At 38.9% G+C, this 14801-nt stretch overlaps 2 protein-coding genes across 5 annotated transcripts in view; one reads left to right on the top strand and one right to left on the bottom strand.

Annotated features, from left to right (window-relative positions):
• Positions 1 to 14801, top strand: part of ALMS1 (ALMS1 centrosome and basal body associated protein) — a 260107-nt gene that overhangs the window by 244419 nt on the left and 887 nt on the right. The window lies entirely within an intron of this gene.
• LOC101335814 (RNA/RNP complex-1-interacting phosphatase-like) overlaps positions 9810 to 14801 on the bottom strand; it is a 51473-nt gene continuing 46481 nt past the window's right edge. For all 4 annotated transcript variants that reach the window (XM_073791249.1, XM_073791248.1, XM_033838232.2 and 1 more), the window contains 2 exons: positions 14590 to 14768; positions 9810 to 10301 (listed from right to left, as the gene is read on the bottom strand). In XM_073791249.1, the coding sequence (XP_073647350.1) occupies positions 10201 to 10301; positions 14590 to 14768 (280 nt within the window). In that variant the 3' untranslated portion in view covers positions 9810 to 10200. The remainder of the gene's footprint in view (positions 10302 to 14589; positions 14769 to 14801) is intronic.

Raw genomic sequence — 14801 nt, 5'->3', positions numbered from 1 at the left:
AAATATAGATCAGTGGAACAGGATAGAAAGCCCAGAGATAAACCCACGCACATATGGTCACCTTATCTTTGATAAAGGAGGCAAGAATATACAGTGGAGGGCTTCCCTGGTGGCACAGTGGTTGAAAGTCCGCCTGCCAATGCAGGCGACATGGGTTCGTGCCCCGGTCCGGTAAGATCCCACATGCCATGGAGCAGCTAGGCCCATGAGTCATGGCTGCTGATCCTGTGCATCTGGAGCCTGTGCTCCACAACACGAGAGGCCACAACAGTGAGAGGCCCTCGTACCAAAAAAAAAAAAAACAGAATATGCAGTGGAGAGGAGACAGCCTCTTCAATAAGTGGTGCTGGGAAAACTGGACAGCTACATGTAAAAGTATGATATTAGAACACTCCCTAACACCATACAAAAAAATAAGCTCAAAATGGATTAAAGACCTAAATGTAAGGCCAGAAGCTATCAAAGTCTTAGAGGAAAACATAGGCAGAACACTCTATGACATAAATCACAGAAAGATCCTTTATCACCCATCTCCTAGAGAAATGGAAATAAAAATAAACAAATGGGACCTAATGAAACTTCAAAGCCTTTGCACAGCAAAGGAACCATAAACAAGACCAAAAGACAACCCTCAGAATGGCAGAAAATATTTGCAAATGAAGCAACTGACAAAGGATTAATCTCCAAAATTTACAAGCAGCTCATGCAACTCAATAACAAAAAAAGAAACAACCCAATCCAAAAATGGGCAGAAGACCTAAATAGACACTTTTCCAAAGAAGATATACAGATTGCCACCAAACACATGAAAGAATGCTCAACATCATAATCATTAGAGAAATGCAAAGCAAAACTACAATGAGATATCATCTCACACCGGCCATCATCAAAAAATCTAGAAACAATAAATGCTGGAGAGGGTGTGGAGAAAAGGGAACATTCTTGCACTATTGGTGGGAATGTAAATTGACACAGCCACTATGGAGAACATATGGAGGTTCCTTAAAAAACTACAAATAGAATGACCATATGACCCAGCAATCCCACTACTGGGCATATACCCTGAGAAAACCATAATTCAAAAAGAGTTATGTACCAATATGTTCATTCCAGCTCTATTTACAATAGCCAGGACATGGAAGCAACCTAAGTGTCTATCGACACATGAATGCATAAAGAAGATGTCGCACATATATACAATGGAATATTACTCAGCCATAAAAAGAAACGAAATTGAGTTATTTGTAGTGAGGTGGATGGACCTAGAGTCTGTCATACAGAGTGAAGTAAGTCAGAAAGAGAAAAACAAATACCATATGCTGACACATATGTATGGAATCTAAGAAAAAAAAAGTCATGAAGAACCTAGGGGTAAGACAGGAATAAAGACACAGACCTACTAGAGAATGGACTTGAGGATACGGGGAGGGGGAAGGGTAAGCTGTGACAAAGTGAGAGAGTGGCATGGACATATATACACTACCAGACGTAAAATACATAGCTAGTGGGAAGTAGCCGCATAGCACAGGGAGATCAGCTTGGTGGTTTGTGACCACCTAGAAGGGTGGGATCGGGAGGGTGGGAGGGAGGGAGATGCAAGAGGGAAGAGATATGGGAACATATGTATATGTATATCTGATTCACTTTGTTATAAAGCAGAAACTAACACACCATTGTAAAGCAATTATACTCCAATAAAGATGTTTTTAAAAAAAAGTAAATTACAAATAGGGTGGTTATATGCTATGAAGACAAAACCAGAGGAAATGGGGTAATGTCAGGCCGTGGGTATTACTATTTTAAATAGGATGGTTAAGAAAGATCTCACCAAATAGGGCCATTTGAACAGTGACTGGAGGAGGTCTGGAAGCAAGTTCTATGTGTATTTGAAGAGCAGCATTCCAGGCAACAAAGAGTGTTCAAAGGCTGAGACAGATATGGCCTTAGCCTATTTAAGAAAGAGCAAAGAACCTTGTGGCTTGAGCACAGTGGGAATATATATGAAAAAAAAATTGTTCTGACAGAAGACTGGTATCTAGATTATGTGAAGAACTCCAACTCAAAAATTATGAGACAACCTAATTAAGAATAGGAGACATTTTTGAACACACTTCACAAAAGATATATGAAAGGCCAATAAAAACTTGAAAAAATGCTCAACATCATTATTCATCAGGGAAATACAAATTAAAAACATAATGAGATACTACTACATACCCGTAAGATGACTAAAATTTAAAATACCTTAAAAATTTTAAATACCAAGTGTTGTCAGACATGCAGGACAGGAACACTCACATGTTGCTAGTCTGAGTATAAAATAGTATAACCACTTTGGAGAAGAGTTTGGCAGTTTCTTAAGAAATTAAATGTATTTTTACCATACCCAGCAGTTTCACTCCTTGGTATTTACCCAGAAGTGAAAACGCGTCCACACAAAGGCTTGAACGTGAATGTTCATAGCAACTTGACTCATAATAGTCCCAAACTGGAAACAACCCAATGCCCAACAATACATCAATGGATAAACAAATTGTGGTAAATTCATGTCATGAAATACTATTCAGTAATAAAAGGAATGAATATACTTGCAACAATACTTGCAACATGGATGTATCTAAAAACATGCTCAGCAAAAAAGCAAGAAACTAAAATTATGTTACTGTATGATTCCATTTCTATAAAACTATAGGAATTGCAAATTTATTCTAGAGTGACTGAAAGCAAATTAGTGGTTGCTAGGAATGGGCAAGTGGGAGACAGTGACTGAAAAGTACACCCAAGGGAACCTTTGCAGTGAAGCCAATGTTCTATATCTTGATGTGGTGTTAGTTAAAAGGGAGTATGAATTTGTCAAAATTCATCAAATTATGTACTTTTAAAGAGTACATTTTATAAAATTATGCCTCAGTAAAGTCAATTAAAAAATAGACGTAGAGGGCTTCCCTGGTGGCGCAGTGGTTGAGAGTCCGCCTGCCGATGCAGGGGACGCGGGTTCGTGCCCCGGTCCGGGAAGATCCCACATGCCGCGGAGTGGCTGGGCCCGTGAGCCATGGCCGCTGAGCCTGCACGTCCGGAGCCTGTGCTCCGCAATGGGAGAGGCCACAACAGTGAGAGGCCCACGTACCGCAAAAAAAAAAAAAAAAAAAAAAAATAGACGTAGAAAAAAAAGTTGTTCCAGTTCAGTGGCTTGTCTGTGACCACCAAAAGCTGGAAACAACCCAAATGTTCATCAAGTGAATTGACAAACTATATATCCATACAGTGGAATACAAGTTGGCAGTAAAAAGGAAATCAACTATTGCTACATAAAATAACATGGATAAATCTCAAAATAGTCATGCTGAAAGAAAAAAGCCAGACCTAAAAATAGTGTACACTGTATGACTCCATTTATATAAAACTAATTTATAGTGACAAAGCAAATCACTGGTGGCTTGGGTAGGGGGCCTGGGGTGGAAAAGGAGAATTACAAAGGGGCACTAGGAAACTTTGGGGTAATATCAATAGATGTATTCTATCTTAATTGTGGTAATGATCTCATGGATGTATACATGTCAAATTTATCAACCTGTTCACTTTAACAGTTGTACAGTGTAACATATGTCAATTATATCTCTAAAGCTGTTTTAAAAATCATGAGACAACACTACATCTGTATTAGAACAGCTCAAAGAAATGAAAAAACTGACAATATAAGTGCTGGTGAGCAACTGGAACCATTCCTGTGTCATGTGAAAATAACCCCCCAAATGAAATCTGTACTTCTTGATAAACTGTTACTTGACATCTCTGTATTCCTAAAAGGTATAAATATTTGTAGGATCTCAATGTCAAGTCAGTGGAAGAGCTCTGGTACTTCTTGGTCTCATATGCGTGGTTGAAAAATTAACAGCTATGACTGCCAGATTTATTAACAAATAATAAATATATGAATTTTATTATTTTTAAATTTTAGTTATTTATTTTTGGCTGCATTGGGTCTTCATTGCTGCGCACAGGCTTTCTCTAGTTGTGGCGAGCAGGTGCTACTTTTTGTTGCAGTGTGCATGCTTCTCATTGCAGTGGCTTCTCTTGTTGTGGAGCAAGGGCTTTCAGTGCATGGGCTTCAGTAGTTGTGGCTCGCAGGCTCTAGAGTGCAGGCTCAGTAGTTGTGGCGCATGGGGTTAGTTGCTCCATGGCACATGGGATCTTCCTGAACCAGGGCTCGAACCCGTGTCCACTGCATTGGCAGGCGGATTCTTAACCACTGTGCCACCAGGGAAGTCCCTACATTTATGAATTTTAAATGTGTTACATTTGTCTTGCTGATGTCCTCTAGAAAGCAGAGCCTGAGGCAAGGATTAAAATGCTGGTATTTTATTTGGGGTATGTAAGAACAGAGTTGTGAGGGTGAGGAACAGGCTTCACAATGAGACAAAAAGACACACAGGTTGTTTGGTATATGTGTTCACTCAGCAGGCTGGACTTTCTTTGGGAGGCTTGAAAGGAAAAACCATTCCTGAGAGTAATCCACAGAAGGGAGAAAGAAGCGGGAATTTGCCTGCCAGGCTTCCTCCTGTCTTACGCATTTCATTAATCAAGGCTCCTTCCATGGGAGACAACTCCTCTACACTTCTGTTCATCATCTCACCCTTCTCTGGCAGCTCAGAAAGCCAGAGTTGTGGCCTGATATGTAGCATTTCCTCCAACTCTAACATGGAGGGATGGCTGAGAATCGAGAGGGCTTGGTATGGAGGCCCAGAGTTTAACTTGGGCTCTAGTGAGCTTAAAGAGCGCTAATTAGGTTTGCTGGCAAAGGCAAAACAAGAGAATGTGGTCCAGGTGGCAGATGGCACCTTCAGGGAGGAGGAAGAGGTTGAGGGAATCTGAGACCATTCTTAGAACCTGTGTTTCACATAACAGGAGATATAAATGAAATGAATGCTAAATAGTGATACAAGGTACCTTGTAGAAAAAGGAGTAATTCAGTAGGGGGTAGGGTTGGGAGAGAAGGCTTTACTGAGGAGAGGGGGCTTCAAGAATGATTTGTTCACAGAGGCTATATGAGAGCCATTACAGCCAAGGGAACAACCTGAAAGACAAAGATACTGTGGCATAAACATGTATAATGTTGTGGTCAAGAAACAGCTGGCACACTGAAGAATGGAGCAGAACACAGCAGAGGCTTTGAAAAGTCAGCTGGGAGGCAGATCACACAGGGCTCTGACAAGGAGTTGGAAATGGATTCTGAAGGCCGTAAGCCATCAAAGGTTTCCAAGAGGGGAATAACATTAATGAGCTTGTTTTAGGACATAATTCTGGGGCAGTTGTTAGAATTACATTAGAAATGTGGTTCAGACAGGATCTAGATAGGGCCTACCTCCATAGCAGGAGTGTTTGTAGTTGATTTTGTGGGTCCAAATCATGACTTAGGACCCTGAATGGCCTACAGTCCTGAGATACGAGGCATAAAAATCAAGCTTACCAGACTGAGGTTAAACCCAAAACCAATTTAATGGCAAAGTCTCATTACACTGGCTAGATTGAACTCATGCCTATATCTCTACTCTTTACTCAAACCCTACCAAGAAGATAAGACTCCTAAAGATTAAGAACTCACAAGAGAATGGGAGGGATGATGAATGGTAGACAGAGAGAGAGAGAGAGAACAATAAAAATTTCAAAGATATTAACTCTTAGAATGGAGAAAAATAAAACCTAATTGTGTGCAGCAAGGGGAAACTAAACAAAAAAGTCAAGGTGCCTGACCACCTTATTTCAAGTCTACCATACACTTCCATCAGCTCTGAGTGCCTCAATCTTAAGTACTAAATGACAGGCAAAGATCACCAGATATTTCAAGATCACATCTAACAGGAGAGAAAGGCATCAACAAACAGGAGAAAACAAAAACAGCTGACACAGGGAACAGAAGAAACTTAAAAACTGATAGCTTTAGAGAGAGAAAAGATAATGCATTCATTTAAAAAAATAAAAGAATGAAGTGCCTGGGGAAAAAAACTATTCAGAAAAGAAGAGCTAGCTCTTGGAGATTAAAAACATATAGCAGGGGACTTCCCTGGTGGCGCAGTGGTTAAGAATCCACCTGCCAATTCAGGAGACATGGGTTCGAGCTGTGGTCTGGGAAGATCCCACATGCTGAGGAGAAACTAAGCCCGTGCACCACAACTACTGAGCCCACGCGCCGCAACTACTGAAGCCCACGTGCCCTAAAGCCCATGCTCAGCAACAAGAGAGGCCACCATAATGAGAATCGCTTGTTGCTGAGGAGCAACTAAGCCCGCGCACCACAACGAAGAAGAGCCCCCGCTCCCCGCAACTAAAGAAAGCCCACGTGCAGCAACAAAGACCCAAGGCAGCCAAAAATAAATAAATAAATAAATTTATTAAGAAAAACACATATAGCAGAAAAATATGTATATAATACGTAGAAGAAAACCTAAACAATCAACAGAAGGGTGGAAATAAAGCTGAGAAAATTCTTGTGATTTAAAAAAAAGAAGAAAGGAAAGGTTAAAAATGGAAAATAAAAGAAAAAATTTAATTAACTTAGAGGTACATTTCAGAAAATCCAATAGTCAACTAATAGAAGTTCCCCAAAAAGAAAATAGAGAAGATAAAGTGAAAAGAAAATTTCCCAGAACTGATGCACATAGCCTGCCAGACTGGAAGACCTCACTTAGTATCTAGCATTACGAATTTTAAAAATACCCACACTAAGTCATATCATGAACTTTCAGGACACCTGAAACAAAGATCCTAAAGCTTTCAGAAAGAAAAATTACAGTTCACAAATAAAAGTTCTGGAATCAGAATAGTACAAGGCTTCAAACAGCAACAATGAACTATGGAAAACAATGAATAAATGCATTTTAAAGTGCTTACCTACAATTGTACAGTCTATCAAACTATCAATGCAGTGCAAGAATAAAATAAACCCATTTCAGACATGCAAAAGCCTCAAAAAATTTACATCCCATTAATCCTTGGGAAACCATGGAAGGATATGCTCCACCAAACAGGGAAGTAAACCATGAATGCAGCAGCTGTGGATCCAGGAAACAGAAGAGGGATATAAGAAAGGACCAGGGTGAAGGCAAAGAGAAATCTCAGGGCAAGAGCTATGCCCCAGGTGTAGAGAACAACCAACGTGCCTGTCACGTGTTGAGCTGTGCTCCCGCAAAAGTCATATGTTGAAGTTGTCCTAACCACCTGGACTTCAGAATATGACTGTACTTGGAGACGACATCTTTAAAGAGGTAAGTTTAAATGAGGTCATTAGGGTGGGCACTAATCCAATATGACTGGGTATCCTTATAAGAAAAGGAAATCTGGACGTAGACACAGAGGGAAGACCATGTGAAGACCAAGGGAGAAGATGGCCGTTTACAAGTCAAGGAGAGAGGCCTCAGAAGAAACCAGCCCTGCCAACACCTTGATCTTGGACTTCTGGCCTCCTGTACTGTAAGAAAGTAAAACATCTGTTGTTTAAGCCACCCAGTTTGTGGTACATTTTTATGGCAGCTCTGGCAAACTAAAAGCAGTGCCCAACCTATAACAGGTCAAGAACAAGTCCAATCAATCCAGGAAAGATTTCAAACAAAAAAGAATCTGATGTGTTTACCCTATCCACACTGAGAAATGTTACAGTGGTGTTAGAGATTTGGAGGATGAATTAGTGATAGGTTCATAGGAAAAGACACAAACAAAAATGAAGGGGACAAAATGGTGTAAGAATGGAAACATACTCGTGCACGATGGTTCAGAGGTGAATGATACTTACCTAGCAAATAACATAAACTTAGAATATTGATTAACCAAAAGTTGGGAAATAACTATCCTGAAAAGATGAGGGGAACAGAAGTGTGTATGTGGACAGATGATGTGAAAGAGCTAAATTCTCATCTTTCACAGTAGGAAGTCAATAGACAGTATCAGAAACTGAAAAATCAAGACGTGGTAATATAAGTCTAGTATTTAAATATGGAGGCAAATATTAGAAAATAATGCTAAAATACTTAAAGTGGTTGCCTTTGGGTAGAAAATAATGCAAAAATACTTAAAGTGATTGCCCTTGGGGAGTGACAATCAGGGGATAGGGCAGGGGTGCTGATGGGAAGACTACTCTCTTTCATAGACATCTCAGTAGAACTATTTGAATTTTAAACTATTGGGTTGGCCAAAAAGTTCGTTTGGGTTTTCCGTAACATCCTGCAGAAAAACCCAAATGAACTTTTTGGCCAACCCAATACTTACCTGTGTTTTTTTAATAAAAATAAAAAAATTAAAAGCTTAAAAAGACCACTAAAGACCTTTAAAAAAAGTTGCTTGTCCCTTTAGCCAGAGGACTTTCAGTGGTGTGATGTGAGCAGAAGCCGGGAAAACAGTGTGTTGAAGAATAAATGAGACACGAGATAGCAAAAGGAGACTGGTTTTCAATAAGCTGTGTTGATAAATGAAATGGGATGGGGACAGAGAGGACAACACGATCAAAGAAGGTTTTCAAAGGTGGCAGTGCTTAAGATGACACTTCTGCTGGCAATGTCCTCCTCAGAAACTGCTTGCCCAGGAACTCCTTAAAACTATTAGATTAGCTGGACTCACATGCCTGTCCCTGGTGGTTCTTTTTTTGCCTCACCAGTTGTCTTGCTGCGCCAGTATCTTTCCAAGGGAGAGTTCACGATGTATGCGAAGGAACAATTCCACAGAGCAGGCTTCTGGCAAGAAGAACTCTTGTATCTCTGTTAAATGTGGCGGGCAGAAAAAAACTTTCTGAGCCACCACCTAGATGAAAGGTAGTAACCTGACTGAGCTCATCAGACACAGACCAGGGAGTAGCTGAGTTAGAGCACATCCTTAGGGTCAGGTTCCACATGATGTTCATTTATAACACAGAACAGAGAAAACAACTATCATATGCAATATCAGACTTCCTATGATACAACACTTCAAAATCAGAGACTTAAACAATGCAGCCAATTTGCCCAAGTATTCGTAAAATATTTACCAAGGCTTATGATGTCATGGTAGTTAGACCCTTTCTTGAGCAAACAAAGGTTTCTGGCTTCCTCTGCAACTAAAAATAATTAACACCTCCCACATGATCCAGCTGTGTGTTCCAGAGGTAAACTAGCAGAAGGGGCAACTTAGAAAAAGTCAAGGTCAAGGCACCATTCCACTGTGAGAGGCAAGTGGAGAAAGACGGCAGCAGGTTATGGTCAACAAAGAAGCAACAACACAAGGAGCCATGCAAGTCTCCCCAGATATTCCAGGCTTTAAATGTCGCACCCTATTCTTTTCATCAAGCAACCTTTATAGTCTATAAAAGTTTTCAAGTTTTCTAAGTAGCTCCACCCAGTTGATAACAATTACCTCGTCAGGTAAATTACCCAGCATTTAGCATTTACATTTACCAATTGGTCTCTCCTGCTCAATTGACAATAAATCCCTAAAAGTTTATCCAGTGTTAGATGGTGTATCTGACAATTCAGTGAAAGGAAATTGGTCAAATCCAACAGTAGACTGCCAAAAGAAAGAAAGAAATGTCTAATCACAAAAATACTACAACTAATTACAAATAGTGATTAGGTTCTAAAGAGATTATCTCCTAGGTAGATTTTGATAGAAATCTTGAACAGTTTGTGGGGGGGGGGGGGAGATATCCTGATGATTGGGTAATAACAGAACATGACAGAAACACTAAAAATTTTCTGCACACACACACACACACACACACACACACACACACACACACACTCTAACATTACAAGTCTAGTCAGAAGGAAATACACCAGAAAAGGAAGATAGAATTTTTAAAAATAATTTACAAGCGATGTTCTTTATTACTTTTTATCAGTTCTAAAATATCATCCTCCTTTAAAAAAAATTTAAGATTAGAATGACAGACTATTTCCTTCACTGTTGTAAATACTGCAAATTTATCAGCGGAGCTAAGTATCAATATAATTTTTCCTTAAGCTCAAACACATAAGGGAGCACTAAAATAGATTATAAACCTCATTTGACCTGATTTTATAAAACATCACTCTGGCTGTCTTCAGTCCTGTTCTGTCTCCAGGTAGATTTCCAGGGTAGGCTTGTGTCACTTGGTCCATCTATAATAGGTCGGATAGGGTAGTCTGTAGTAATTGCCAGGATACCACCTTCTGTTCTGCGCTGCTTGACTGGCGTTTGGCTCTACATTCCAAGAGTACCTCCTTTGTAAATAGTCCTCTCCGTGGGGACCAGGAGTAGGAATATGGCCTCTCTGGTAAATGTTTTGATTCTGTGAAAATTTTCTTAAACAAAACAAAAGTAATACACCATTATTAGTTTTAATAAATATATATAATAAGCTTTATAAAATTATACATAGATACTCTGGTTCTACTGTTTTCTACCTGTGTGATTTTAGCAGATAAAATTGCTTAATCTGGGCTTCCCTGGTGGCACAGCTGTTGAGAGTCTGCCTGCCGATGCAGGGGACACGTGTTCATGCCCCGGTCCGGGAAGATCCCACATGCCGCGGAGCAGCTGGGCCCGTAAGGGCCGCTGAGCCTGGGCGTCCAGAGCCTGTGCTCCGCAACGGGAGAGGCCACGACAGTGAGAGGCCCGCGTACCGCAAAAAAAAAAAAAAAAAATTGCTTAATCTTTGGATTTCGTAGTTCTTTATAAAATAGAGCTAATAATACCTTCCATCTTCATGGATTGTTTTGAAGGTAAATTAAGATGATATACTTCAATTACCCACCACAATGCCTTGGCACACTGTAGGTTCCCAGAAGCCTTTCCACCTTTCCCTATAGAGATAAATGCCCATACTATTCTAATCAGATACATTCTCTCTAAGTGTGGCAGTGTTGACATGAAACAGAATAAGCTATTTATTTTTGAAACCAGGAACCTACTTTCACTTTATAAGTAAACACATATATAAATTAATTATAAAATGTAGAAATTCTAACCATGGCACATGCAGCAAATTTGGAAAATTAGAATTTAATTGTTTCAAAAGTAACATCAGTAAATCTAATATAATCATACAAAAGAAAATTTGGAGATCTGAGAAAAGTAAGCACCTCCCAAAACCCCTCAATCCCACTTAATCTAAGTAAACTGGTTAATATTACTTTTGGTCTTTTTCCCCCTAGCATCTTTTTTTGACTGCTGAATCATAACCTATTATTTTCACTTATCATAAGTAAGCTATCACTTTCAATGGCTTTATAAAATATCATAGTATGGATATAATAATTTACTTAGCTATTCTTCATCGTTAGAAATGCAAGCTGCTACCAATTTTTCCACTACTGTAAATAATGCTGGGATTAACATCCCAGAACATATACAACTGTATCCTAAGTACCTAGTCCAGAGTCTGATACATAGTAGGGAGTTTGAGGAATGTGCTGAGTGATTAAATGCATGTAGATTTTTCCATATTTTAAAGTATTTCTGTAACCTCATGGTGGAATTACCAGGTATGAACATTTTTATGGCTATTACAGTTATGTTTTGAAAGGGCTATACCATTTTTCAGTGCCCCTGGCAACACAAGCAACACCTTTTTGAAATGTTTACATCTGCTAAAAATGTCAAAACATCTTTTTGAAAACTGAAAGTTTACAATGTGCTAAAGTACTTTATTAACTCATGTAATAATCAACAACAATCCCAAGGTATATGTTATTAAAAATTTATTTATAATATTAGTAAAATTTCCATCTAATTGATAAGAAAATGGGAATTTAGAGATCTTACTCAAGATCACATACAGGGTGAACAGCAGAGCCAGGATGCAAACCCAGTTCCAGCCTTACAATCAATACACTGGACTACCTTGTCAAAAACTTGATAAATTAATAGCAAAATGACAAAAACTGTTGTTGTTTTAATTGTACTGAGGTTTTTCCTGTTTCCCAAGTAAAAGTATGTTTGTGATTTATGTGTTCAACCCCTTTGCAAGTTTCTCTACAGGAATTTTACCATTTTCCCTATAATTTGTATTTATTCTTTTTTTTTTTTAACATCTTTATTGGAGTATAATTGCTTTACAATGGTATGTTACTTTCAGCTTCACAACAAAATGAATCAGTTATATATATACATATATTCCCATATCTCTTCCCGCTTGCGTCTCCCTCCCTCCCACCCTCCCTATCCCACCCCTCCAGGCGGTCACAAAGCACCGAGCTCATCTCCCTGTGCTATGCGGCTGCTTCCCACTAGCTAACTACCTTACTTTTGGTAGTGTATATATGTCCATGCCTCTTTATCGCTTTGTCACCGTTTACCCTTCCCCCTCCCCATAGCCTCAAGTCCATTCTCTAGTAAGTCTGTGTCTTTATTCCTGTTTCACCCCTAGGTTTTTCATGACATTTTTTTTTAAATTCCATATATATGTGTTAGCATACGGTATTTGTCTCTCTCTTTCTGACTTACTTCACTCTGTATGACAGACTCTAGGTCTATCCACCTCATTACAAATAGCTCAATTTCGTCTCTTTTTATGGCTGAGTAATATTCCATTGTATATATGTGCCACATCTTCTTTATCCATTCATCCGATGATGGACACTTAGGTTGTTTCCATCTCTGGGCTATTGTAAATAGAGCTGCAATGAACATTTTGGTACATGACTCTTTTTGAATTATGGTTTTCTCAGGGTATATGCCCAGTAGTGGGATTGCTGGGTCATATGGTAGTTCTATTTGTAGCTTTTTAAGGAACCTCCATACTGTTCTCCACAGTGGCTGTATCAATTTACATTCCCACCAACAGTGTAAGAGGGTTCCCTTTTCTCCACACCCTCTCCAGCATTTATTGTTTCTAGATTTTTTGATGATGGCCATTCTGACTGGTGTGAGATGATATCTCATTGTAGTTTTGATTTGCATTTCTCTAATGATTAGTGATGTTGAGCATCCTTTCATGTGTTTGTTGGCACTCTGTATATCTTCTTTGGAGAAATGTCTATTTAGGTCTTCTGCCCATTTTTGGATTGGGTTGTTTGTTTTTTTGTTATTAAGCTGCATGAGCTGCTTATAAATTTTGGAGATTAATCCTTTGTCCGTTGCTTCATTTGCAAATATTTTCTCCCATTCTGAGGGTTGTCTTTTGGTCTTCTTTATGGTTTCCTTTGCTGCGCAAAAGCTTTTAAGTTTCATTAGGTCCCATTTGTTTACTTTTGTTTTTATTTCCATTTCTCTAGGAGGTGGGTCAAAAAGGACCTTGCTGTGATTTATGTCATAGAGTGTTCTGCCTATGTTTTCCTCTAAGAGTTTGATAGTTTCTGGCCTTACATTTAGGTCTTTAATCCATTTTGAGCTTATTTTTGTGTATGGTGTTAGGGAGTGATCTAATCTCATACTTTTACATGTAGCTGTCCAGTTTTCCCAGCACCACTTATTGAATAGGCTGTCCTTTCTCCACTGTACATTTCTGCCTCCTTTGTCAAAGATAAGGTGACCATATGTGCGTGGGTTTATCTCTGGGCTTTCTATCCTGTTCCATTGATCTATATTTCTGTTTTTGTGCCAGTACCATACCGTCTTGATAACTGTAGCTTTGCAGTATAGTCTGAAGTCTGGGAGCCTGATTCCTCCAGTTCCTTCTTTCGTTCTCAGGATTGCTTTGGCTATTCGGGGTCTTTTGTGTTTCCATACAAATTGCAAAATTTTTTGTTCTAGTTCTGTGAAAAATGCCAGTGGTAGTTTGATAGGGATTGCATTGAATCTATAGATTGCTTTGGGTAGTAGAGTCATTTTCACAATGTTGATTCTTCCGATCCAAGAACATGGTATATCTCTCCATCTATTTGTATCATCTTTAATTTCTTTCATCAGTGTCTTATAATTTTCTGCATACAGATCTTTTGTCTCCTTAGGTAGGTTTATTCCTAGATATTTTATTCTTTTTGTTGCAATGGTAAATGGGAGTGTTTTCTTGATTTCACTTTCAGATTTTTCATCATTAGTATATAGGAATGCCAGAGATTTCTGTGCATTAATTTTGTATCCTGCCACTTTACCAAATTCATTGATTAGCTCTAGTAGTTTTCTGGTAGCATCTTTAGGGTTCTCTATGTATAGGATCATGTCATCTGCAAACAGTGACAGCTTTACTTCTTCTTTTCCGATTTGGATTCCTTTTATTTCCTTTTCTTCTCTGATTGCTGTGGCTAAAACTTCCAAAACTATGTTGAATAAGAGTGGTGAGAGTGGGCAACCTTGTATGTATTTACTCTTTAAATAAAGCAAACTTCCTTATTCTGAAAACTATACCACTATTAATGCAGCCTAAGAATGTAAGATCCTTTCTGACACTCACATCAAATTATTGGCTTAAACTAAGTTTAAGAATCAATGAAAATTTCTAAGTCCTCTTCCCAACTGCCTCTAAAAACTCACCTATTCCCCCTCCTATACTTGACTTTCCATCCCTAAATGCAAAATATGGAACAAACAATACCCCCTGGTTGACACTGATCAGCAAGAAAACACCAATTCTTCACATTATAATGTGTTTGCACTAATTTATAATATTAATTTCTATTTCAATTCTAGAAAAAGGGAAAGCAGAGATACCTTTCTGATTGCTGCAAATCTTGGGTCTGGGTATGGAAATGCCGAGATGTTGGGTAACCTGGGGTCTAATGTAGGTTATACTTCCTTGGTTAACAGACTTATTAGCTGTGTGAACTGGTTCCATCATATGTGTTGAGTCATCAAAACCACTTGTTCTGGATACACTGGAATCCCGATTCCTCAAACAGAATGTTTCCACAAAATGTTACTGG

This window comes from Tursiops truncatus, chromosome 14 (assembly GCF_011762595.2).
Source record: "Tursiops truncatus isolate mTurTru1 chromosome 14, mTurTru1.mat.Y, whole genome shotgun sequence".
Lineage (NCBI taxonomy): Eukaryota > Metazoa > Chordata > Mammalia > Artiodactyla > Delphinidae > Tursiops > Tursiops truncatus.
The sequence above is the reverse complement of the archived record's forward strand: the minus strand, read 5'-3'. Positions and strand labels throughout refer to the sequence as shown.